The sequence below is a fragment of the Petromyzon marinus genome, chromosome 42, assembly GCF_048934315.1.
Source record: "Petromyzon marinus isolate PM22_M1 ecotype Great Lakes invasive population chromosome 42, UKy_Petmar_22M1.pri1.0, whole genome shotgun sequence".
Lineage (NCBI taxonomy): Eukaryota > Metazoa > Chordata > Hyperoartia > Petromyzontiformes > Petromyzontidae > Petromyzon > Petromyzon marinus.
In genome coordinates this window covers 13268259-13295919 of record NC_133708.1, presented here as the reverse complement: position 1 = coordinate 13295919, position 27661 = coordinate 13268259, and the positions used below count along the sequence as shown (strand labels likewise).

General features: G+C 49.4%; 1 protein-coding gene across 3 annotated transcripts; it reads right to left on the bottom strand.

The window, feature by feature from the left end:
- Positions 1 to 527: 527 nt before the first annotated feature.
- On the bottom strand, positions 528 to 23185 carry FAM3C (FAM3 metabolism regulating signaling molecule C). Of its 3 annotated transcripts, none has more exons than XM_076073550.1 (11): positions 23045 to 23185; positions 19219 to 19319; positions 16659 to 17958; positions 12309 to 12425; positions 8234 to 8260; positions 7020 to 7143; positions 5332 to 5390; positions 4678 to 4728; positions 3712 to 3796; positions 2372 to 2498; positions 528 to 1798 (listed from the first exon to the last, which is right to left on the bottom strand). In XM_076073550.1, exons 3-11 carry the CDS (start codon positions 16687 to 16689, stop codon positions 1613 to 1615), a joined length of 807 nt encoding a protein of 268 aa, XP_075929665.1. In that variant the 5' UTR covers positions 16690 to 17958; positions 19219 to 19319; positions 23045 to 23185; the 3' UTR covers positions 528 to 1612. The 3 variants fall into 3 exon arrangements, with proteins under 3 accessions (XP_075929665.1, XP_032825545.1, XP_032825544.2); XM_032969654.2 differs by having other exon boundaries at positions 16659 to 16719; XM_032969653.2 differs by lacking the exon at positions 16659 to 17958 and having other exon boundaries at positions 23045 to 23183.
- Positions 23186 to 27661: the final 4476 nt, after the last annotated feature.

The following is a 27661-nucleotide window of genomic DNA, read 5'->3' as shown; positions in this document are numbered from 1 at the left end:
GCAAAACTACACGGACTCTTTGGCAGCCCTCTTGTGGCCACCAAACCTCGACATTGGCATTTAGCTCTTGAACATATTGACATCATTCGCAAGAACAGAATTTGTCACCACCAACAAAATGTATGCACCACCAACAAAAAATCTGCACGAGTTATGACTACTTGAAAATAAAACCAAACATGTTTGGGTCCTCAGGACTGATATTGCCCACATTAAGTGAAATACCAAATGTAATATTTTGTCTGTGCGCATTCATTGGACACAAGGTAGACCAACAACGCACTGCACTTGATAACTCCCTTTAATCTGCAATAGCTGAAACCTGCATTTGAACCCAGAGTGTCAGCAGTGCTAGCTCAGCGATCTGACAAAAAATAAGGCTCCCGATCCACCCGCCTGATGACGAGTCTTCAAGAGATACATTTATGTACTGGTAGAATATGCTGAAGTACAGTCAAATAACCCCACAAAACCCACATGATGTGCCGAAGCCCTCATCCAGCAGTGCATTGACAAAAGATTGAAAATCATTGTTATTGTTTTTATTCCTGAGGCGTAAAAACAGTATTCAAGCAAGGGCATCAATGTCAAGGACTACTCTTTGTAAAGCGCTGTCGTGTAAACATTATATATTTCTACCAATTCGACAACCTGTGCTGTTGTTAAATTACTTAATTGAATTTACTTAATTTCTTTTATTTGACAGCAACACGGCCATTGTCATCACTGACTGCAAAAACATAGCAGCACCCTCCTGAGAAAAATAGTCTTGAGAGACTCGCTGAGGCTTTCCTCACCAAACAAGTTTAACGATGTAATCAAGAACAATAAAATATCATGAGATGAAAATTCATTCCATATTCTCGCCTTCTGAGATCCGTCCGGTAACTTCTGATGCACACTTAGGGGCAGCATTTTCCCACAGTTAGTGGATCACGTCCCGTGTTTTACCGATGGCACTTAATGCAAAAAAATCTAGTCAAATTAGAAATTATTCAAAGGATTAAAGTCGGTGCGGAGACAAGGAAAGTTATCAGAATGTATTACATTTAAATCCAAAAATACGAAATTAAATCCGTACTTGTGCCAAAAGATTCAAATATCCGATAACCGAAACTCACCCCTACTACTACACATTCATATATACACTGTACACAGAGCACATTGCAGTTGCGTGTGAATGTAATACTGCAGCAACTCATCCAGTTCATTGTGTTCACAAAGCTTCCTTAGCCAGGGCCTCATTTCTCACGGAATGTCTTCTGGGTCGCTAGTAGACTCTAGTAAAACAGCGTGATTGGTAACAACAGTCATAGCGAGCGGTAGACTGGATATCGTCTGTCGGGTGTGGAAATATCTTTTGGTGTCATTGATAGACCGGAGTAGGTGGTTACGTGACTAGTATTAGCTACAGCCATCACGATGAGAGGCATACCGGATGTTGTGTGCCGGCAGTGAAAATGTTGTCCGGGTAATCGTCCCATACAGACCCCGGCTGGCTAAAATGAAGTAACGTACAAAGTACTTTGCGAGACCCCCCCCCCCCCCCCCAACACGACTTCTGTAAACACCACGGCATCTCTCCACGCTCGCAAAACATTCAGGGTCCATGCTAGGCCCCGTCCGGCACGTTTGCCGTCACGTTCCTCCTGTGCTTGGCACCCATGGCCGGCTCGGCGTGCGGTGGCGAGGTGACATTCTTGTGCCCAGGCCACGTCCGTTCGGGGATGCAGCCTTCCATCTGCAGCATCTCGGGCCAGTTCTCATACAGGTTCTTCTTGGGGATACTCCGCAAGTGCTGTGGAGGCAGACAAACAACAAAGATCGCCCGTATAGTTTTGACAGGCCGCTTGGGGCAAGTGCCGTTCACGAGCACCTGTGAAGGCAGCACTACGCCCAGCTGCCTTTGGGTCCCCAGCGGTGATGTTCACACACTGCACCAGATACTCATTTTAGGCTGAGTTAACTTAGGGGAGGCCCAGGACCTGTTGAGATAATCGTCGATTATATTGTCCTCAAGCGGGAATCTAGCTCGGGCTGCCGGGTTCGCAGCGCAGTGCGCTGACCGCTGACCCACTGAAAACCCTAACACCGTGCCCAGGATTCAGCATCCTTTGTTTAATCGGGAGACGTCCCATCTCCTTTCTACTTTAATCGTTCACTCGCTCGCCCACAGAGGCATTGCTGAATCTCAGGACTCGTCGGTAAAAGCTTCCCGCTGTGGCTGCGTCTACTCAGACTGGTGCCTGCCGCCTTCTGCAGAGCCACCTGCAGTTCTTCATCAGGGAGCCTGAAAATATCGGGTGAAAAATCAAGCCCCGCCTGGGTCAACTGGCGATCGCGTGGCCAGTATCTATTCACGGGGAGGTACCATCTCAAAGGGGCTCTTCCCCCGGATGCCCTTGGCCCCGACGAAAGCCCAGCTGTCCCTCCTCTTCAGCAGCCGGGCCACTGAGCTCCCCAGCTCAGTCAGCAGTTGCCGCGCGGTGGTGTTGAGCCTGCGGGAAACCACGGTGCGATCAAAAATCAGAGCCGGTGCGAGTCGCACTTTGGCGCACGGGCGCTTTCACTAAACTTCGGTGGCTTCTTGGATTTTAAAATCGCACGAATAATAATAATATGTTTGGGGTGTTGTTTAGAATGTGACTGTAATTTAAACAAACTGTGATCGATGGGTGAGGAGCAAAGGGAGTGTGAACGCAGCTGTGGGCAAGGGGTTTGGGAGGACGCGGGTTACATTCTGACTTGGGAGGAGTGCTTCCTGCTGGCTGTGGGTCAGTTGGGCATGGTTACATTTTTTAAACTATTAAACAATGTTTTATTTTACCAGGTAAGGCTAACTGAGCTATATAGCTCTTTTTCAGAAGCGACCTGGCCACAAATTATAGCTCGACAAAATAGCTTATCACGTGGAAATTTATAGCAGCCAAATACTCGAAACGCATGTTTTCCAGATGTAGAGAAAAATCCACGCGATCACGGGGAGAGAGACATGCAAACTCCAAATATATAGGCGTCAGGGTCGGGATAAAACTCACGACCCTCTGCATATCAGGCGAGGTAGTAAACATCTCGCCACCGTGGCACCCACTAATCACGAGCGGTTGAAACACTGACTCAGCAGTGTCAGCCCGGTGTCTCTTGACTCCGGGGTCACCCAGATCAAGTATTGACCTTGGATCTCTATGGTCTCTGATATCAATAATGATAAATCATCATCGTGATTTGTTTTTGATTGAGCCGCCATCCTATACCCCGGGGCATCTCAGGCCATTTTACATCTCACATCTCAACTCAACGCATTTCATTGAGTACCTCCAGTGGCAGCTGTTCCTGTGGGCGCCAGGTGACTCGGCACCTGGCCTACAAATGGGCAATGGTCTGCTGCCAGTCGGGGGCGACGATTCCGATGTGCAATCCCGATTGCGTAATAAGCGGTGTGATTTCCGAACTTGGGAAAGTTGGACACTTGACGCCAGCACACAGTGGCCTAACTCATGCGAATGACGTCAAGGGATCTTTAACTTCCACTGCGAGTGTAGTATTATTGTTTACTACGGGTAGCACACCGCGCAGTATTAACCAGGGCGGCCGCCGCATTCGAAAACAGTGAACCTCTGCAACAGGCGGCGAGCGCGGCGCTATCGCCGCCGTGCCTTGAACGGCGCGGGAGCCGAGCTCGCTTGGCGGGACCGGCCTGCTGCCGCGTACCTGGTGGCCGGGTCGTGGAAGCTGGCGAGCATCACGATGGTGCCGTGCCTCACGGACCGCAGGAAGTTCACCATTCCCGCGTCGTCTGCGCACGCGGCCACACACGGGCACGCCACCGTGCGTCATAGAGAGAGAGAGAGAGACAAACGCAGATCAACGTTGGATTTCATTTCATTTATTAGGTTTGCTGAACCAGCTGGCCTGGATTGGGCAAAGCCGAGCCCACTTTTTGACCCAGGAAACTGGAGAGCAGCACCGACTCAGCCTTACTGACCCGCCATTACAACTAACAATCACATATTTAAGAATCACAATTGTATGTACGTGTGTTGAACCTCTTTCGCATCGTACGTAGCCAACCGTGCTAATCGGAGGTGCGAAAAAAATACAAAGAACATATGTACTACTAAAATAATTAAAATAACATTTTAAAACATTTTAAGATTCCGTCAACGGTCCTAAAACTCTCGGGCACACTGTTTCAGTGCCCAAGCAGGCTGCTATTATTATTATTATTTAATTTTAAAACACCGTGAGCACCAAGTGAACACCACGAGGAAAACGTTTGCAATATAAAAGCAGTACGGGGCTTGATACACAACACAGGTGGTCTTGACGCTTGCTACAGTAAGAAGCGAAGCAGTGCCATGGATCAACACGGTTTGGATTCACGTCGTCTCTTTATCGTGCGGGTGCAGCGATCGTCAAAGTGATTCCCTTGCTCGAGCGAGCATCTAGGTACTGGTGATCATCTCCCGTATACAGCCCCGAGCCAGTGGTGGGGAATTCCACGTTCCTATGGCGGGGCGAGTCTTTACATTAAACAACATACGGTACTCTCTTGACCGTGGTACTCATTTTACAGAACCCAGGAGGATGACGGGCAGAGTCGACCACCCAAGCAGGATTTGTCCGAATGCGGTGCGGAGCGATGGCGCAGTGCGCCGTGAGTGCTACTGTCCTCACCTCCGTTGAACGTGTTGAAATACGACGTCGTTATCATTTTACCACTCGTACCTGCGACAGGGATTAGAGGTGCAAAAATAATATTGTAAGTATTTCCACAGGTGCCGCCATCACCACCATCGTCATCAAAAAGCCACGCTCAGTCCACTGCTGGATGAAGACCTCCCCAAGTTGTCGCCATCTGCCACGATCCTGCGATGTAAATAATCCACTCAACACCTGCACAAGAGCTGATGTCATCACTCCATCTCTGCGTTGGATGTCCCCTTGGGTGTACAACCAAAGTACAAACATTTTTACCATTTCCTGTTTACAGCCCTGAGCCAGGGGTGGAAATTCCATATTCCTCTGGTAGGGATGAGTTATTCCATAAAACATTCTCTGTTGACCTTTCAAAAAGTGTTACTCATTTTCTAGACCCCAGGGGGATGATGGGCTGAGTCAACCCCCGACAGGGATGTGAACTTGTAACCTTGTGGTTGCGAATTAGAACAATGGCAGATAGATTTGTGTATTACAAGAATGTTCTTTGTTTACCCAGGAAAGCTACACCGAGTCCCAGGACTCTTTGTCAGGAGGGTCTTGCTACATCGAGACGTTTGGCCGATCCCGCTGTTGAGTTGCTTGCGACTGAGCTGAGGATGAAAGGCTTACCATTTACCAATGCGATATTTATCCCGAAGCCAACGTTATTCAGCACGGTGCTCATTAATCTGCGAGTGAGAAAACACACACGCACACAAGACAACGTCGTTCGCTAGCATCCACAGTTATATATTCACCCCCGACATTCATTCACAGATGTATGTATGGCCGAGAGACACCTACAACATTTTGGTGAAAATTCATGGTATTTTTTTAGTCTCCGTTTTTCTCCCTTCAACAAGGTGATATCAATTCTGACTTGTGATAGGACTTTGTAGGATGAACGTTGTATAAGGACACGGGGTGACCAATAAGGTCTGAATTGGTCAGTAATAAGTAAAGCACTGATGAGGGGTTGACGGGTTTGTATTATTATTTAAGAGAAGGTAAATGGTAATCAGAGATTGCACCCCAAGCTCCCACGTGCACAGTAGAGTAGAGGCATGTCTCCAATTTATATTTGACCGGACTCCGTGCTGAGAAATTCAGCTGCGGTATTGTGACGTGGAGGGTGTTCATACCTGTCAACCCCTTATCAGTGCCCTACCTTGTTACAGACCAATTCAGACACTATTGGTCACCCCGTGTCCTTATACATCTAAAGGTTCATCCTACAAAGTCCCATCACAAGGGAGAAACACAAACAAATAGACAAAACAATATTTCCCTGGACAGGAATACGGGTAAACAGGATGGGTTGACAGGTTTGGGTGTTTCTGATCGCTACTGCAGGCACGCAACTTGCCCTTCTGAAGAGGACTTTTGCAATAACGTTTTGCCGTTCCACAACCCCCCCCCCCCCCGGGTGTTCAGCTGCTGTGGAGTTGCCCCGCTGATCACAACGCGGAGTCTCGACTCATCGTCTCCAAAGCTTCATTATTTTTATTGTTGGCATTGCTGCTGTCAATTTATGCGACCCCCCCCACCCCGGTGCTCAGCCGTTGTGGAGTCGCCCCGGAGGACAAAGCACAACGCGGAGTCTCTACTCGTCATCTCCCAAACGTTTTTATTTTTCGATTTAAAGCTTTCGTGGCTGCAGGGATTCATCTTCTTGGTTCTTTCGGTAAAGTCGCCACGTAGAATGATATATAAACTCCTTTGTCAAGGCGCTCTGCTCCTCCCACCCAGCTTAAAAGACGCTGCCAAGCGTAGCAGCGTTCACTGAAGCGCTGTCTTCCCGACAGTTCTGTTCCTTCACCTGAAGAAGGCTACTTGTGTTGTGGCCGAAACGACGTGAGAATTTCATGTTATTATGTTTTACTTTTATTATTTTATTTCCATTCTACGTGGTGACTTTACCGAAAGAACCAAGAAGGTTTTTATTTTTATGGTTGCTGCTGCTGCTGCTGTCTACTTAGCCGGCCTGTTCCCCTTCGCAAGGATTACGGCGGGAGGAGAGGGCCCGGGGCAGACCGGTGACACTGCATTGCACAGCATTCACAGCCAAGCGGCAAGGCAGCAGCCAGGCAGCGAGCCGGCGCCAACTGCTTCCCAAGCTCTGCGGTCCTCTACATATTACGATCTCTTTTTTTCAGCCAATGAGTATTTTTACACGCGGGAGGGAAACCGGAGCACCCGGAGAAACGCCGCGGCGTGCGACGGAGTTTTTACCGATAACCGCCGGGAACCGTTCGCTACAGGAGGAGACGGCGGGGGGTCGTAGGAACGGGCAGAGATGGGGGAAGGGAGCGGCTCACATCTCGTCGTTAAAGCACAACGTAGGCCCCAAGAAGTTTCCGGCGCCGGAGTCGATGCTGAAGGAGAAGTGGTGCGGGGGACACGGAGACTGCAGGCCGCACACGTTGCCTCTCTTGGCAGGCGCTGGGGGACAGCGAGGAGGGGTGGCACAATCATCGCAATCTAAACTAAAAGCTAGTTTTTATTTTACCAGGTAAGGCTCATTGAGCTGTCTTTTTCAGAAGCGACCTGGCCACAAATGATGGCTCAACGAAGTGGCTTATCATCACGTGGAAATGTCTCGCAACCAAATACCCTAAACGCACGTTGTGATTATAAATGTGGAGGGACACACCGGAGAATGTGGATAAGCATCTACTCAACCACGGGGAGAAAACGCAAACTCCAAATATACAGCAGGCATCAGTGTCGGGATCGAGCCCATGCGCTCCTGTACACCAGGCGAGGTAGTTAACATCTCACCACCGAGGCGCCCGACCATGGGGGGCAGCGCAATCATTGGGGGGCAGTGCACGCCAGCACGCCCATTCCCAGGGACTCATTTCTCACTGGGACGCCGGCTGCAGTGGGACACGATGGCTCCCGCCCGGGTTACCTTTCTTGGATCCCCGCGGCTTCCGCGTGGGCAGCAGAGGAGAGTCAATCGCGTTTTGATATGCAAGAGAGATGACGTTTCTGAGCCTTAGCCGGTGTTAGACATGTGCTCGAAGGTCAGGGAGGTGGTCTTAAGATCGTTTGAGCATGCGTGGAGAAGAGACAAAGGAGATAGTATGAGAAGAGCCATTGAGATTAGAATCCCTGGGACTCACACAGGATCCATAGACTCACACAGGACCCATAGACTCACGCAGGATTCATAGACTAACACAGGATACATAGACTCACACAGGAACCATAGACTCACACAGGATCCATAGACTAATACAGGATTCATAGACTAACACAGCATCCATAGACTCACATAGGAACCAGAGACTCACACACTACCCATAGACTAACAGAGACCATAGACTCACACAGGAAGCATAGACTCACACAAGACCCAATACTCATAAGAAACCCAGAGACTCACACAGAGCCCCACAAACTCACACAGAGACCCATAGAAAACAGAGAAACCCATCGAATCACACAGAAACCCAGAGACTCATTTGGGGAGGCAGACTCAGCAGTAATGGGACCCGAGGCATGTGGATGTTTGTGCTGCACTTACGCTTTGGATTGATTTGCCTTTTCACTTCTGCAAGACAGACACGCAACGCAAATGCGGTATTAGTTTCATTGGGTCGGTCCACTCAGCTAACACTCGTGCAGGCACAAATCAAAGTGCAAAGTAACCTTTTAGTGCACGGTCCAAAGCAGAAATCGGTACCGCCAAAGGTAGCATACCTTTAGTAGTACATATTTATTTACACGGCTAATTCGTGAATTACTTGATAACCCCACTCATTTTAAATGGTCATCGCGTTATTCACTATTGTTGGTCACATGAAGAAATTGGAACAGCTGCTGTAATGCCCCCTTAAGTGGTAGCGACAAATGAAACATCGGGTCTGGGCTCGTGGACTATTTGCGTTCACAAGATGGTGATTTGTTATCTCCCTCGTCCGGTACGAGGGAGGTCGTGGGTTCGATCCTGACCCCCAGGCGCCTGTTGTATATTAAGAATGTACACATTCTCCCCGTGGTGGATATTTATCCGATGAGCTATCATCACGTGTGGCCAGGTCCCTTCTGGAACTAATCGCGCTTCTCAGTGGGCTTTACCTGGCAAATAAAATAAAGTAGCCGTAGGTTGGATAAATGCAATTGCTTGATATCGTTTGTAAATTCAGATGCTTTCAGGTAAGGCCAGTTTTACAAACGCTATTACACTATGTGCACACACACACACACAAAAAGGTCGTTTTTAAACAGCAAAGGATAATGGGAATCTTAGCATGATTTGTATTTCTCGATGACGTCACCCTATTTTAATTTTTTTGACAATGAAGAATGGTTCACGCCTTGCGAACGCTTACATATCTTTTGATGAACGAGTATCACAATTGCTTAAGACTGACAAACACAAGTGGCCCGAAGTTCCCGACCGTGGGTGGCTACTCTACAAGAGCCATCATTCAGCGAGGGGCCAATGAAGGACTTTTGAACTTTGGAGGTGGTGTTGTCAGTTTGACAATCTTATCAAAAGCCAGTGGCGAAGAAAACCTTAGGCCCTCATATTTTCTAGGCCCCCCGTTCGACGTTAAAGTAACAGTGGCCATCGGAAGAAAAATTATGTTTTGAATTACGGTGGCAACATTGCTGACTTTACCACAGCAGCTAAAGATAGGATTTTTATTCCGATTGAAGAAATTAGTACAGTGAGTGACTTATGTTTGACGAATATACCTACAGTCAAATGAATACCTAAAATTTACGAAGGTAAATAAATGTTTGATTTCAGAATTCCGAACAGTGTGTGATCACGGTACATGCTTCAGGCCTTCCCTCCTGTTAGCCTTAGGCCCCTCATGACGTGAATCAGTCTTTTATCAGAAGGTCCAAATCTCACGCTGATGAACCGGTGTGGTGGGGAACAGCGTGGTGGTGGTGGTGGATGAGACGAAGCAGTGCCGTTTCTGGCGGGGGGCCAGTAGCTAAGGCAGGTGATAGCAGTAGCTAAGGCAGGTGACACAGCAGTAGCTAAGGCAGGTGACACAGCAGTAGCTTAGGCAGGTGACACAGCAGTAGCTAAGGCAGGTGACACAGCAGTAGCTAAGGCAGGTGACACAGCAGTAGCTAAGGCAGGTGACACAACAGTAGCTAAGGCAGGTGAGACAGCTGTAGCTAAGGCAGGTGACACAGTTGTAGCTAAGGCAGGTGGCACAGCAGTAGCTAAGGCAGGTGACACAGCAGTAGCTAAGGCAGGTGACACAGCAGTAGCTAAGGCAGGTGAGACAGCAGTAGCTAAGGCAGGTGACACAGCAGTAGCTAAGGCAGGTGACACAGCTGTAGCTAAGGCAGGTGACACAACAGTAGCTAAGGCAGGTGAGACAGCAGTAGCTAAAGCAGGTGACACAGCAGTAGCTAAGGCAGGTGACACAGCTGTAGCTAAGGCAGGTGACACAGCTGTAGCTAAGGCCGGTGAGACAGCAGTAGCTAAAGCAGGTGACACAGCAGTAGCTAAGGCAGGTGACACAGCAGTAGCTAAGGCAGGTGACACAGCAGTAGCTAAGGCAGGTGACACAGCAGTAGCTAAGGCAGGTGAGACAGCAGTAGCTAAGGCAGGTGACACAGCAGTAGCTAAGGCAGGTGACACAGCTGTAGCTAAGGCAGGTGACACAACAGTAGCTAAGGCAGGTGAGACAGCAGTAGCTAAAGCAGGTGACACAGCAGTAGCTAAGGCAGGTGACACAGCTGTAGCTAAGGCAGGTGACACAGCTGTAGCTAAGGCCGGTGAGACAGCAGTAGCTAAAGCAGGTGACACAGCAGTAGCTAAGGCAGGTGACACAGCAGTAGCTAAGGCAGGTGACACAGCAGTAGCTAAGGCAGGTGACACAGCTGTAGCTAAGGCAGGTGACACAGCTGTAGCTAAGGCCGGTGAGACAGCAGTAGCTAAAGCAGGTGACACAGCAGTAGCTAAGGCAGGTGACACAGCAGTAGCTAAGGCAGGTGACACAGCTGTAGCTAAGGCAGGTGACACAGCAGTAGCTAAGGCAGGTGACACAGTTGTAGCTAAGGCAGGTGACACAGCTGTAGCTAAGGCAGGTGAGACAACAGTAGCTAAGGCAGGTGAGACAGCAGTAGCTAAGGCAGGTGAGACAGCAGTAGCTAAGGCAGGTGACACAGCAGTAGCTAAGGCAGGTGACACAGCAGTAGCTAAAGCAGGTGACACAGCAGTAGCTAAGGCAGGTGACACAGCAGTAGCTAAGGCAGGTGAGACAGCTGTAGCTAAGGCAGGTGACACAGCTGTAGCTAAGGCAGGTGACACAGCAGTAGCTAAGGCAGGTGAGACAGCAGTAGCTAAGGCAGGTGACACAGCAGTAGCTAAGGCAGGTGAGACAGCTGTAGCTAAGGCAGGTGACACAGCTGTAGCTAAGGCAGGTGACACATCAGTAGCTAAGGCAGGTGAGACAGCTGTAGCTAAGGCAGGTGACACAGCTGTAGCTAAGGCAGGTGACACAGCAGTAGCTAATGCAGGTGACACAGCTGTAGCTAAGGCAGGTGACACAGCTGTAGCTAAGGCAGGTGAAACAGCAGTAGCTAAGGCAGGTGACACAGCTGTAGCTAAGGCAGGTGACACAGTTGTAGCTAAGGCAGGTGACACAGCAGTACCTAAGGCAGGTGACACAGCAGTAGCTAAGGCAGGTGACACAGCAGTAGCTAAGGCAGGTGACAGCAGTAGCTAAGGCAGGTGACACAGCAGTAGCTAAGGCAGGTGACACAGCAGTAGCTAAAGCAGGTGGCACAGCAGTAGCTAAGGCAGGTGACACAGCAGTAGCTATGTCAGGTGACACAGCAGTAGCTAAGGCAGGTGACACAGCAGTAGCTAAGTCAGGTGACAGCAGTAACGATACAAGAGTGATAGGGAGGCGACTGGCCGCCAGCATGCGGCGTTCGGTCTGAACGATTGATTGATTTCAAATCGAAATCTCAATTTGAAAAAATGCGATTGGCAAATCGCAAAAGCTGCGATTTTTTACGATTTTAAAAGTCCTATTACTTTCTTATTGGAATTGTTATATATTTTATTATTATTATGATAAAATTATTTATTTAACTTAACATTTGTTCTATGTTTGATTGTTCTATTTCAATTAAAACATTTTATTAAATACATGTTGGAAGCAATTCATATATTTTAAGTTCTCATCCTTGCATCAGAATATAAAGAGCAGTTCATATTTTGAAGGTATCATGTGGTAATGCTCCATCACATGTTTCAAATCTATTACACAGTGAATACAAATATAAAACAATAAAATAAAAACATTTTATAGTTTTTTATACATATATTTTTAATTATTTTATTGTTTCCCTTCTACGTGACTTTACCGAAAGAACCAAGAATATGAATCCCTGCAGCCACGAAAGCTTTAAATCAAAATTTGAAGCTTGACTTTTAAAAAAAAAATCGAAAATAACATCGCAATCGCAATATCTGTCAGAAAAATCGCAATTTGATATTTTCCCCAAATCGTTCAGCCCTATACACAGATTTCCCCCAAAAAAAACTATTCCTGGAAATTCGCGTTCGGGGGCCGTGCCGGACAATTGTCGGCCCACCCAGCCTCGCTCTCGCGTACCGGCCATCAAGCGGTGAATCCGCGATGACTTCTCCATGCTGGAGATGAAGACGTCGGTGATGACGAGGTAGACGATGCCGAGCGAGCACAGCACCAGCAGGAAGTGCCGCAGCTGCCCTGGCAGCCCAGCGGGGGTGGGGGGAGGCCAGGCGCACGGGGGGGGGGGGGGGGGGGTCACGCGCAGCCGACGTCGGGTGGCGTGGGTGGTGGTGGTGGAGGCGGCGTGGGCAGTGGTGGTGGTGGCGTGGGTGCTACAGGGTGAATGGGTGGTGGGATAGGGGTTGCCAACATTCGTTACGGATTGGCCGGCAGTTTCGACCAGAAATTGGCATCGGACGGGGTCCCGGTGGCTATCGGAATCCATCGGGGAGATTTTAATGACAGTGTAGGATATGGTAAGAAAGTAAATTATTCATAAATAAATAATTATCCTGGAATATCTTAAGTCAGAGTTTGCAACCCTGTGAGTGTGTAGGTTAATAACAAATAGCTAGGTGGGTAGGTAGGTGCACAGTTTGGTAGGTGGGTGAGGAGGTGGGCGAGTAGGTGGGTGGGTAGGTACGTTGGTTCGTGTGTAGGTGGGTGGGTAGGTAGGTGAGTAAGTTGATATGTAGGTGGTGAGTAGGTAGGTTCATGTGTAGGTGGGTGGGTCGGAGGGATTGCAAGTGGGTGGGTTGTTAGAAACATCTGCTTGTAGGTGCGTCAGCAGGTCGATAGAAGAGTGAGTAGGTGAGTGGGTATGTTGGTATATAGGTGGGTTGCAGTGTGCAAGTGGGTAGGTAGGTGAATTGATAGGTGAGTGAGAAGTAGGTAAGTAGGTGGGTGAGCTCGGTGTATTTGTGCGTGGTAGGTTGGTGGGTAGACAGGTTGGTTGGGGAGGTAGTTGGTATGTAGATAAAGGAGGTGGGTCACGTGGGTAGGTAGCAGAGATGCGGTGTCGTCATTTAAATATATTTATGCAGTCAAAATATATGCATTGAATTGTGTGCATAACAGTCAATGGTAATAATTTTTATTTTATTTTACAAGTAATATTATCCATCTACATTACCATGAAGTCGACATGGGGTAGAGCAGTGGTGCAGTGGTCAGCGCACTGCGCTTCAAACCCGGCGTCTGAGTTCAACTCCAGATCCCCGCTAACATCGGCGACGAGTGACATCTGAACCGAATCCTGGGCCCCCCACGCCCCTTCACCAACCCGCACTGACCAGCGTGGTGAAGTATGGTTAAAACCACTACCACAACCAACACGGCATGGGGAGGCCTTCGTACAGCAGCGGAATGACAGTCGGCTGTCGATGTATCGGGAATAACTACGCACATATGTGGGTAGGCGTGTTTGGAGATAGGCACGTGGTCATGTAGCTGAGTGAACAGGTAGGGCAGAGAGCAAGTACTTGGGTAGGTACACAGATAGGTAGGTGCACAGGTAGGTGAGGAGAGAGAAGGAGGGTCGGTGGACGAGGTGGGTATGCAGGTAGGCAGGCCGGCAGGAATGACCTTTGTGGTGATTGAACAACATTTTTCAACACAGGTATTTTGCATTTAAATTAAAAACATTGCACAGAGAAAAGACTTCGGACGAGCCAAGGAGGCTTAGACCGCGAATTTTGTGAGCAAAGCGGTTTAAAATAATTTTCATCACCGCGAATTCAGCCACGCGTGACTTAATGGGGAGCGACCTTCAGCAAACATCGGATAGAGAATGACTTAGGGGCCATCCATTGCGTCCGTACGCATGGAGGGGGAGGGGGGGTTAACCCAAACGCGTTCGCTTGCGCATGGGGGGGTCTACTGGCAGTGTACGCATAGGAAAGGGGGGGGGGGTGAAGCCTCGATAATAATCTGTCTACATTGGCCTTCAAATTAGTCAGATAGTCCGGCGGTGGACTATCTGTTTGTTTAAACACGTGAATATTATTAGTCCTTGATGGTTCTATAGGATTCGGGGGGGGGGGGTGCGTCAGGCGAACCTACGCAGGTGGGGGGGGGGGGGTGTAAAAAGTCCGCGTGCGTACGACGAATACCAAATAATTTAACACGTGCAGTAAGCTTTCGCGACCAATGTTACGATTCACAATTTCATTTTTCTTTGGGTCAGATCGCCGCGTAAGTAAAATGTTGTGTCGTGCACCCTCCTCCACCCGGCACGGTCGATTAATAAAGCTGTTCCATCAGCACCAGCGTTGTTCCCGAAGAGCGATACACACACACACAGTGGGTGCGGGGCGCTTTAGTGGTCACTACAGGCAGCGTCATACAGGCAGGTGACAGAAACCTGAAAAATGACTTTTAGGAGATCATAGAAATGTGTTTTTACGCAATGCATTTTACTTACACGATCCAAACAAAACAACCTAAAAAAAAGATGCATGATAAATAGGTTTGCATCATTCATTGTTTTGCTCAAAAAGCAAGTAACATCCAAACCCAGTCATAGAATTATTCATAGATCCAGTCAAATATGTATTTGAGTCATTTCTGGTTTAAATTGAGATCCCTTCCCTTTACATAATAATATAATGATAATCCAATTTATAACGCGCACAAATTTGCGGACGTAACGGCCGCAACTCAGCGGCGCGGAGCCAAGCTCAGAGTCGCTCGAAAACATGGTTATGGAGGTGAGTTTTTAAGTGTCTTTTGAAGCTGGCGATTGAGGTGATGCTGCGAATGTGCAAAGGGATGGCGTTCCAGACTGTTGGGGCTGCCACCGAGAAGTGGCGCATATACCAACTCACTTATCCAAGTCGAGGGTCGTATAGACTGCCCCAGCAGCACATCTTGTAAATTAGAGCCAATCAACAAGTTTAATCATCATTCTCAGTGACCCAGAATTAGTAAATTTGGACTACATTTATTTCGGAAGCATTTTGGCCGTACGCCGGTGTTATTAAACGGGTCATCGCAAGCCGTCGCTCGTTGTGCGCCGATTGCGCAATGGGAATCGCATGCCCGGTGCGAGGACAATTCCGGCGTGGTGGCACTCCGTGGTGTCGTGGCAATGCTCCACATGGCTTTCAGGAAGTGCCTCTCGCTGTAAGTTGGCACGCCATACCAAGCCACTTCAATAGCTCTCTCGCTTTAAAGGCGAGGCAGAGTTTCATTTAAATCCCTCGAAACAATGGCAATCCGCGCGTCACTCCCCCCGATGCGTGTTTACCTGTATATTTTTACTCCTAAAAAGTGGAGTTGTGACACAATGATTAGCGCACTGCGTTGCCAGTCACCAGAATGTCCAATGGTTTACGCTGGCGCTCACTACTCCTGGCTCAGAGGCCAATGAATGGCTCGAGAAATCCTGGCCGTGTCTTGGTACGTTGCATATCATCTTGTTTGTCTTGCCCACATGCGGTCGCTCTATCCACATTCCTGCGATAGAGCCTTCACGTGCACGGTGGAGCAGTGCTTAGCGCACTGTGCTCTGAGCTCGGCGACCTGAGTTCCATTCCCGGTCACAGCTAACACCAGTGGCGGGTTACATCTCAACCATGACTAACGCGGCATCATCCAGCGGTGGATCCATGAAGAGCTGTCCCAAGTCAAATTCAGCACCTGTATTTTTTTACTGCTGTCAGACAACGTACATTTTTTTACAATTTATTTTATTCAAATCACAACCCTCCCCCCACCCCACCCCCTGATGCGTTTTCGGGTTGTACCGCGTGTTGTTCGGCACGATGTCCGACGCTTCTGCGCTCCACGCGCTCGGAACTCTGAATCCGGTTCCCGAAGAAGCTGCCTGGCACGTGGAGCGAAACGCCGAGACATCGCTGCCGAACGACGGGCGGGACGACCCGAACGTCCTTCATTGGGCGTCTCTCTGAATCTAAACACACACTTGTTACGCTGAGCCTATGGGCCTGGCTGTTGGCTTTCCCAGTCGAATGTTCTCAAGCAGCATTTGTTCTGGGCAGAGGGTGCTGCGTGACTTCAGCCCGCTGGGTCTCATCAGAGCCACCGTGGCACAACGGAGGAAAGTTTACACCTCGGCGAACGGCTGCAGGTTTTAGAGATATGTATTCATACTGGAGGAATCCGGTGAGCTATAAAGCTCTTTTTGCACAGATATCCTAGTAGGGGGCGGTTAAGAACGTTACAACAGACGATACAAAATCATGATAGTGGTTCAAAGTACAAGGTAGACAAATCACCCTAAACACAAACAAATGAACCGAAAAAAACACCGTCCCCATCCTACTAAACAAAGCCCACTGAGGTATTAACTCATTATTCAGAAGCGACCTGGCCACCGCAATCGATAGCTCAACAAAGTGGCCCATCAAAACATCGTCACGAACCCAGGCGCCGGTTGGCCCCGCCAGGCCACACACAGGAGGTCCTTACCAACCAAAGAGGAGACGGAGAGTTGCTCCATGCTTCTGTGCCGCAGCTGGGAAACCTCCGACTCCAGTCCAAATAATGCCAGAGCAGCCAATCAGAATAACGTCCAATCAGTGTTATTAAACAAAAGGTGCCTCCCGACAGGCGAATTTTAAACGCAGCACTGTAATCGGTGCGAGTACGAACAAAGGAATTTTTGTTTTCCTGAAACTTACAGGGCGTAGCTTTTCAGAAAAGAGCCCCGTTGTGTTTTTTGTTTGCCTCGGTGGGGAAAGGTTTTATTCTTGGCGCGAAAACACCGGACAGTTTGGGCATAAATTGGAAATGCGTGAAACCAGAGGAGTGCGAAGCAGACGTTAACAATGAGGCGACGCTACAAATGTTCACGTGCTGCATCGGCATGATCAAAATGTGTAGCCATTTGCGAAAGACACAATTATGAAGAAACACGGCACAGGTAATGATCACGTAATAGTAAATGTCAATGCAAAGACGTACACGCAGACACACACACGCGCAAGTCCCATTGTGCGGTACTGGATCACGACAGTGACGCTTCACAATGGGACGCGTGCGCTGGAAGCAGCTTCAGCACCCACACCAAAGCACGCTTTGTGGCAGACGACGTGAATGGAAGCGGTGTTAATTTGACTTTGTGCTCATCTGGCGATACAATAACAACAAACAACTATAGGGAGAACATTTGCAAAGTATTCTCAAGGCTATAAGTAAAACAAATATTCACGTGGGTTATCAAGTTTGGTCAGAACAGCTTTCCACGAGCAAGGCATTAGCAGTGTCCCAGCACAGAGCACGGTGTGAAACCCATCGGCACCTGTTCACAGCCCATCGTCCATCCCTTCCGAGATCTATAATCGGAACACACACCGCTGTCGTACTGACACGAACTCAGCAATGACTGTCCCATGGCAGGGGTCGGCAAACAAAAATAACAAGAAGAGACATTTATATTTATTCTGGGGGGAAATCCCCCCCTCCTCAATATTTAAAGAGCCGGCAACGCACGTGGTGACTACGAGACGGCGGTGGTCCTTAATAATAATAGTAGTAATAATAGTAGTAGTAATAGTATTAATAGTAATAATAGTATTAGTAGTAATAGTAGTAATAGTAGTATTAATAGTAGTAATAATAGTAGTAATAGTATTAGTAATAGTATTAATAGTAATACTAATAGTAGCAATAAGTAACCGTCACGAAGCAGTCCTGAAGAAGCCGCTCGCGGGTCCGGAGCTGCAGGTTGCCAGCACAGGAATGAGGAATTTCCACTCATGGTTCAGGGCTGTGAACACCAGATAAGCAAGCAAAGCCTCAACGCCCATTAGAACTCTGAACGTTTGTTTGCGACTCGACACAGAAGCGGTGTGTTACACTAAATTAAGCTAAAAACGACGTTTTATTTTACCACGTGAGGCCCACCGAGCTCGATAGCTCGTTTTCAGAAGCGATATTTAAAGCAGCCAAAGGCTCTAAACGCGCGTCGATGCTGAATGTGGAGGGAAAACCCGAAGGACCCGGAGAAAATCCACTCGACCACGGGGAGAGAGAGACACGCAAACTCCAAATATACAGCAGCAGGCGTCAGGGTCGGAATCGAACCCACGACCTCCTGTATATCAGGCGAGGTAGTTAACATCTCACCACGGGGAGAAAGAGACACGCAAACTCCAAATATACAGCAGGTGTCAGGGTCGGGATCGAACCCACGACCCCCTGTATATCAGGCGAGGTAGTTAACATCTCACCACGGGGAGAAAGAGACACGCAAACTCCAAATATACAGCAGGTGTCAGGGTCGGGATCGAACCCACGACCCCCTGTATATCAGGCGAGGTAGTTAACATCTCACCACGGGGAGAAAGAGACACGCAAACTCCAAATATACAGCAGGTGTTAGGGTCGGGATCGAACCCACGACCCCCTGTATATCAGGCGAGGTAGTTAACATCTCACCACGGGGAGAGAGAGTCACGCAAACTCCAAATATACAGCAGGTGTCAGGGTCGGGATCGAACCCACGACCCCCTGTATATCAGGCGAGGCAGTTAACATCTCACCACGGGGAGAAAGAGACACGCAAACTCCAAATATACAGCAGGTGTCAGGGTCGGGATCGAACCCACGATCCCCTGTATACCAGGCGAGGTAGTTAACATCTCACCACGGGGAGAGAGAGACACGCAAACTCCAAATATACAGCAGGCATCAGGGTCGGGCTCAAACCCACGACCTCCTGCATACCAGGCGATGTAGTTAACATCAGCCAGTCTTCGCACGCCACGGTGGGAAAGGCAGGCGGAACGTGTCTCCCTCCCCTGTCACGGAGCGCCAGGCGATCAGCGAAAGCGTCCCAACTTGGCGAGCGCCGAGCAAAATCGGCGACAAGAATCCGAAGCCGGAGGAGGTCGCCGCCTTTCTTGATTCGCGTCTTCCCGAAACCAAAGGAAAGAAGCGAAAGGCGAAGAAAGTGGAGGGGGGGGTGGTTGTTGGTGTGTGGGGGGTGGTGGCGGGGGTAGACACACAACTACCCAGGCCGACTCACTCTGTATCCTCATGCCCCGCCAGCCTCGAGCGAGTGAGCAACAGCAGCAGCAGCAGTGCCGGACAGCCCCGCCACCAAAACTCCTCCACCTCGGAGGAGACCTGAAAAAAAAAGTCGCGACGCTTGCGGGACAGCGCATTCCTCTCTCTGGCTGCGCCCCCCCCCTCCCCCGTGTTGGGGTTTTCCTTCTCTCTCTCTCTTCTTTATATTTGCCTCGGAGCTCTTTTTAACAACAGCAGCAGCGACAACAAAAAAGTGAAATGCATCGCGTGCACATTTCTCGTCGGGGCGGGAGGCCGGATGCGCGGTCCACTCCGACTTCACGGACGACGACGGCGGCGGCGATGACCCTCGGTGGTGACCCTCGGTGGTGACCCTCGACGGTGACCCTCGGTGGTGACCCTCGTTGGTGACCCTCGGTGGTGACCCTCGACAATGACCCTCGGTGGTGACCCTCGGTGATGACCCTCGGTGGTGACCCTCGGTGGTGACCTTCGACAATGACCCTCGGCGGTGACCCTCGGTGGTGACCCTCGGCGGTGACTCTCGGTGATGACCCTTGGCGGTGACCCTCGGTGGTGACCCTCGGTGGTGACCCTCGGCAGTGACCCTCGGCGGTGACCCTCGGTGATGACCCTTGGCGGTGACCCTCGGTGGTGACCCTCGGTGGTAACCCTCGGCAGTGACCCTCGGCGGTGACCCTCGGTGATGACCCTTGGCGGTGACCCTCGGCGGTGACCCTCGGTGGTGACCCTCGACGGTGACCCTCGGTGGTGACCCTCGTTGGTGACCCTCGGTGGTGACCCTCGACAATGACCCTCGGTGGTGACCCTCGGTGATGACCCTCGGTGGTGACCCTCGGTGGTGACCTTCGACAATGACCCTCGGCGGTGACCCTCGGTGGTGACCCTCGGCGGTGACTCTCGGTGATGACCCTTGGCGGTGACCCTCGGTGGTGACCCTCGGTGGTGACCCTCGGCAGTGACCCTCGGCGGTGACCCTCGGTGATGACCCTTGGCGGTGACCCTCGGTGGTGACCCTCGGTGGTAACCCTCGGCAGTGACCCTCGGCGGTGACCCTCGGTGATGACCCTTGGCGGTGACCCTCGGCGGTGACCCTCGGTGGTGACCCTCGGCGGTGACCCTTGGCGGTGACCCTCGGTGGTGACCCTCGGCGGTGACCCTTGGCGGTGACCCTCGACGATGACCCTTGGCGGTGACCCTCGATGATGACCCTTGGAGGTGACCCTTGGCGGTGACCCTCGACGATGACCCTTGGCGGTGACCCTCGGTGCCGACGGCTTTTAACTCGCCTCGCAAGTACGGCACTTTCAGCTTCAGACAATTGCTCAACGTCAGTCGCAGGGAGTGCGATCGACGTCGAGCGCTTGGCGGGCGTTTGAGACAAGGCAGGTGGCGTCGTCACGACCGATAAGACTCCCACCACCACCCCCACCACCACCACCCCCACTCCCACCACCACATCCCCCACCACCACCCCCACCACCACCACCCCAACCCCCACCACCACCACCCCCACCACCACCACCACCACCCCCACCAACACCAACACCCCCACCACCACAACCCCCACCAACACCACCCCCACTCCCACCACCACATCCCCCACCACCACCCCCACCACCACCACCCCAACCCCCACCACCACCACCCCCACCACCACCACCACCACCACCCCCACCAACACCAACACCCCCACCACCACAACCCCCACCAACACCACCCCCACCACCACCACCCCAACCCCCACCACCACCACCCCCACCACCACAACCACCACCCCCACCAACACCCCCACCACCACCACCTCCACCACCACCACCCCCACCAACACCAACACCACCCCCACCATCACCCCCACCCCCACCACCACCACCCCCACCACCCCCACCCCCACCCCCACCAACACCAACACCCCCACCAACACCACCCCCACCAACACCACCACCACCAACACCACCAACACCCCCACCACCACCAACACCACCCCCACCACCCCCACCACCACCAACACCACCCCCACCACCCCCACCACCACCACCCCCACCACCCCCACCACCACCAACACCACCCCCACCACCCCCACCCCCACCACCACCACCCCCACCACCACCAACAACACCAACACCACCCCCACCAACACCACCAACACCCCCACCACCACCCCCACCACCACCACCCCCACCACCACCAACACCACCCCCACCCCCACCACCCCCACCACCCCCACCTCCACCACCCCCACCACCACCAACAACACCACCACCACCCCCACCACCACCACCCCCACCACCACCAACACCACCCCCACCACCCCCACCACCACCAACACCACCCCCACCACCACCACCCCCACCACCCCCACCACCACCACCCCCACCAACACCAACACCACCACCACCCCTACCCCCACCACCACCACCCCCACCACCCCCACCAACACCCCCACCACCACCAACACCACCCCCACCAACACCACCCCCACCCCCACCACCAACACCACCACCACCCCCACCACCACCCCCACCACCAACACCAACACCCCCACCACCACCCCCACCACCACCACCCCCACCAACACCAACACCACCCCCACCAACACCCCCACCACCACCAACAACACCAACACCCCCACCACCACCAACAACACCACCCTTCTACGAGCCCGCGCGAACCCTGCTGTGTGTGTGTTAGTATTACAGTGGTGTGTGTGTATTAGTATAACAGTGGTGTGTGTGTTAGTATAAGTAGTGTGTGTGTTAGTATAACAGTGGTGTGTGTTAGTATAACAGTGGTGTGTGTGTTAGTATAACAGTGGTGTGTGTGTTAGTATAAGTAGTGTGTGTGTTAGTATAACAGTGGTGTGTGTGTTAGTATAACAGTGGTGTGTGTGTTAGTATAACAGTGGTGTGTGTGTTAGTATAACAGTGGTGTGTGTGTTAGTATAACAGTGGTGTGTGTTAGTATAACAGTGGTGTGTGTGTTAGTATAACAGTGGTGTGTGTGTTAGTATAACAGTGGTGTGTGTGTTAGTATAACAGTGGTGTGTGTGTGTTAGTATAACAGTGGTGTGTGTGTTAGTATAACAGTGGTGTGTGTGTTAGTATAACAGTGGTGTGTGTGTTAGTATAAGTAGTGTGTGTGTTAGTATAACAGTGGTGTGTGTGTTAGTATAACAGTGGTGTGTGTGTTAGTATAACAGTGGTGTGTGTTAGTATAACAGTGGTGTGTGTGTTAGTATAACAGTGGTGTGTGTGTTAGTATAACAGTGGTGTGTGTGTTAGTATAAGTAGTGTGTGTGTTAGTATAACAGTGGTGTGTGTGTTAGTATAACAGTGGTGTGTGTGTTAGTATAACAGTGGTGTGTGTGTTAGTATAACAGTGGTGTGTGTGTTAGTATAACAGTGGTGTGTGTGTTAGTATAACAGTGGTGTGTGTGTGTTAGTATAACAGTGGTGTGTGTGTGTTAGTATAACAGTGGTGTGTGTGTGTTAGTATAACAGTGGTGTGTGTGTTAGTATAACAGCTGTGTGTGTTAGTATAACAGTGGTGTGTGTGTGTTAGTATAACAGTGGTGTGTGTGTGTTAGTATAACAGTGGTGTGTGTGTGTTAGTATAACAGCGGTGTGTGTGTGTTAGTATAACATCGGTGTGTGTGTTAGTATAACAGTGGGGTGTGTATGTGTGTTAGTATAACAGCTGTGTGTTAGTATAACAGTGGTGTGTGTGTTAGTATAACAGCGGTGTGTGTGTGTGTATGACAGTGGGGAGCGGTGGTGTAGTGGTTAGCGCGCTGCGCTACGAACCCAGCAACCCGGGTTCGATTCCCGCTCACGGCCAACACCGGTGACGATTAACTGAACCGGTCCCGAGCCTCCCCTAGGTCGACTCGCCACTGGGGAGACAAAGGCGGGCGTGGTTGTTGCCCCCCCCCCCACCCATCGCTGTTAGCGAGTAAGCATGGGTTGCTTACACGCTAACAGCGCTTGCCCCAACAGTCTGTCAAGGCTACACGGGGGACCTTTGTCTTTGCGTGAAAGCCCCGACCGCCACTGCTCGCCACGCCTTGGCGTCTCGATTCGGGAATGCCGCCCGAGTCGCTCTTGAAAGAAAGATATTCTTAACTCTACCAGCTTGGGACATACACTTCTGATTATATAGGAACCGTTTCCCTATCTCTTAACATTGCCCCATAGACTTTGTATAGGAACCGTTTCTCCATCTCTTAACATTGCCCCATAGACTTTGTATAGGAACCGTTTCCCTATCTCTTAACATTGCCCCATAGACTTTGTATAGGAACCGTTTCCCTATCTCTTAACATTGCCCCATAGACTTTGCATAGGAACCGTTTCCCTATCTCTTAACATGGCCCCATAGACTTTGTATAGGAACCGTATCCCTATCTCTTAACATTGCCCCATAGACTTTGTATAGGAACCGTTTCCCTATCTCTTAACATTGCCCCATAGACTTTGCATAGGAACCGTTTCCCTATCTCTTAACATTGCCCCATAGACTTTGTATAGGAACCGTTTCCCTATCTCTTAACATTGCCCCATAGACTTTGTATAGGAACCGTTTCTCCATCTGTTAACATTGCCCCATAGACTTTGTATAGGAACCGTTTCCCCATCTCTTAACATTGCCCCATAGACTTTGTATAGGAACCGTTTCCCTATCTCTTAACATTGCCCCATAGACTTTTTATAGGAACCGTTTCCCCATCTCTTAACATTGCCCCATAGACTGTGTATAGGAAGCGTTTCCCCATCTCTTAACATTGCCCCATAGACTTTGTATAGGAACCGTTTCCCTAGCTCTTAACATTGCCCCATAGACTTTGTATAGGAACCGTTTCCCTATCTCTTAACATTGCCCCATAGACTTTGTATAGGAACCGTTTCCCTATCTCTTAACATTGCCCCTGAGACCTTTGTATAGGAACCGTTTCCCTATCTCTTAACATTGCCCCATAGACGTTGTACAGGAACCGTTTCCCTATCTCTTAACATTGCCCCATAGACTTTGTATAGGAACCGTTTCCCTATCTCTTAACATTGCCCCTGAGACCTTTGTATAGGAACCGTTTCCCCATCTCTTAACATTGCCCCATAGACTGTGTATAGGAACCGTTTCCCTATCTCTTAACATTGCCCCTGAGACCTTTGTATAGGAACCGTTTCCCTATCTCTTAACATTGCCCCTGAGACCTTTGTATAGGAACCGTTTCCCTATCTCTTAACATTGCCCCTGAGACCTTTGTATAGGAACCGTTTCCCTATCTCTTAACATTGCCCCATAGACTTTGTATAGGAACCGTTTCCCTATCTCTTAACATTGCCCCTGAGACCTTTGTATAGGAACCGTTTCCCTATCTCTTAACATTGCCCCTGAGACCTTTGTATAGGAACCGTTTCCCTAGCTCTTAACATTGCCCCATAGACTTTGTATAGGAACCGTTTCCCTATCTCTTAACATTGCCCCGTAGACTTTGTATAGGAACCGTTTCCCTATCTCTTAACATTGCCCCATAGACTTTGTATAGGAACCGTTTCCCTATCTCTTAACATTGCCACTGAGACCATTGTATAGGAACCGTTTCCCTATCTCTTAACATTGCCCCATAGACTTTGTATAGGAACCGTTTCCCTATCTCTTAACATTTCCCCATAGACCTTGTATAGGAACCGTTTCCCTATCTATTAACATTGCCCCATAGACTTTGCATAGGAACCGTTTCCCTATCTCTTAACATTGCCACTGAGACCATTGTATAGGAACTGTTTCCCCATCTCTTAACATTGCCCCATAGACTTTGTATAGGAACCGTTTCCCTATCTCTTAACATTGCCCCATAGACTTTGTATAGGAACCGTTTCCCTATCTCTTAACATTGCCCCATAGACTTTGCATAGGAACCGTTTCCCTATCTCTTAACATTGCCCGATAGACTTTGTATAGGAACCGTTTCCCTATCTCTTAACATTGCCCCATAGACTTTGTATAGGAACTGTTTCCCCATCTCTTAACATTGCCCCATAGACTGTGTATAGGAAGCGTTTCCCCATCTCTTAACATTGCCCCATAGACTTTGTATAGGAACCGTTTCTCTATCTCTTAACATTGCCCCATAGACTTTGTATAGGAACCGTTTCCCTATCTCTTAACATTGCCCCTGAGACCTTTGTATAGGAACCGTTTCCCTATCTCTTAACATTGCCCCATAGACTTTGTACAGGAACCGTTTCCCTATCGCTTAACATTGCCCCATAGACTTTGTATAGGAACCGTTTCCCTATCTCTTAACATTGCCCCATAGACTTTGTATAGGAACCGTTTCCCCATCTCTTAACATTGCCCCATGGACTGTGTATAGGAACCGTTTCCCCAACTCTTAACATTGCCCCATAGACTTTGTATAGGAACCGTTTCCCTAGCTCTTAACATTGCCCCATAGACTTTGTATAGGAACCGTTTCCCTATCTCTTAACATTGCCCCGTAGACTTTGTATAGGAACCGTTTCCCTATCTCTTAACATTGCCCCTGAGACCTTTGTATAGGAACCGTTTCCCTATCTCTTAACATTGCCCCATAGACTTTGTATAGGAACCGTTTCCCTATCTCTTAACATTGCCCCATAGACTTTGTATAGGAACCGTTTCCCCATCTCTTAACATTGCCCCATAGACTTTGTACAGGAACCGTTTCCCTATCTCTTAACATTGCCCCATAGACTTTGTATAGGAACCGTTTCCCTATCTCTTAACATTGCCACTGAGACCATTGTATAGGAACTGTTTCCCCATCTCTTAACATTGCCCCATAGACTTTGTATAGGAACCGTTTCCCTATCTCTTAACATTGCCCCATAGACTTTGTATAGGAACCGTTTCCCTATCTCTTAACATTGCCCCATAGACTTTGCATAGGAACCGTTTCCCTATCTCTTAACATTGCCCCATAGACTTTGTATAGGAACCGTTTCCCTATCTCTTAACATTGCCCCATAGACTTTGTATAGGAACCGTTTCCCTATCTCTTAACATTGCCCCATAAACTTTGTATTGGAACCGTTTCCCCATCTCTTAACATTGCCCCATAGACTTTGTATAGGAACCGTTTCCCTATCTCTTAACATTGTCCCATAGACTTTGTATAGGAACCGTTTCTCCATCTCTTAACATTGCCCCATAGACTTTGTATAGGAACCGTTTCCCTATCTCTTAACATTGCCCCATAGACTTTGTATAGGAACCGTTTCCCTATCTCTTAACATTTCCCCATAGACCTTGTATAGGAACCGTTTGCCTATCTCTTAACATTGCCCCATAGACTTTGTATAGGAACCGTTTCCCTATCTCTTAACATTGCCACTGAGACCATTGTATAGGAACTGTTTCCCCATCTCTTAACATTGCCCCATAGACTTTGTATAGGAACCGTTTCCCTATCTCTTAACATTGCCCCATAGACTTTGTATAGGAACCGTTTCCCTATCTCTTAACATTACCCCATAGACTTTGTATAGGAACCGTTTCCCTATCTCTTAACATTGCCCCATAGACTTTGTATAGGAACCGTTTCCCTAGCTTTTAACATTGCCCCATAGACTTTGTATAGAAACCGTTTCCCTATCTCTTAACATTGCCACTGAGACCATTGTATAGGAACTGTTTCCCCATCTCTTAACATTGCCCCATAGACTTTGTATAGGAACCGTTTCCCTATCTCTTAACATTGCCCCATAGACTTTGTATAGGAACCGTTTCCCTATCTCTTAACATTGCCCCATAGACTTTGTATAGGAACCGTTTCCCTATCTCTTAACATTGCCCCATAGACTTTGTATAGGAACCGTTTCCCTATCTCTTAACATTGCCCCATAGACTTTGTATAGGAACCGTTTCCCCATCTCTTAACATTGCCCCATAGACTGTGTATAGGAAGCGTTTCCCCATCTCTTAACATTGCCCCATAGACTTTGTATAGGAACCGTTTCCCTAGCTCTTAACATTGCCCCATAGACTTTGTATAGGAACCATTTCCCTATCTCTTAACATTGCCCCATAGACTTTGTATAGGAACCGTTTCCCTATCTCTTAACATTGCCCCTGAGACCTTTGTATAGGAACCGTTTCCCTATCTCTTAACATTGCCCCATAGACTTTGTACAGGAACCGTTTCCCTATCTCTTAACATTGCCCCATAGACTTTGTATAGGAACCGTTTCCCTATCTCTTAACATTGCCCCATAGACTTTGTATAGGAACCGTTTCCCCATCTCTTAACATTGCCCCATAGACTGTGTATAGGAACCGTTTCCCCATCTCTTAACATTGCCCCATAGACTTTGTATAGGAACCGTTTCCCTAGCTCTTAACATTGCCCCATAGACTTTGTATAGGAACCGTTTCCCTAT

What these genes read in the sequence shown, in the direction of transcription:
- FAM3C (XM_076073550.1), bottom strand. Translation starts at nt 16,689, where the DNA reads ATGGAGCAACTCTCCGTCTCCTCTTTGGTTG. An exon ending in GATTCACCGCTTGATGGCCG is followed by an intron (nt 8,261 to 12,308) that starts GTACGCGAGAGC and finishes TCTGTCTTGCAG; the next exon opens with AAGTGAAAAGGCAAATCAAT. An exon ending in TTTCAACACGTTCAACGGAG is followed by an intron (nt 3,797 to 4,677) that starts GTGAGGACAGTA and finishes CCGCGTGCGCAG; the next exon opens with ACGACGCGGGAATGGTGAAC.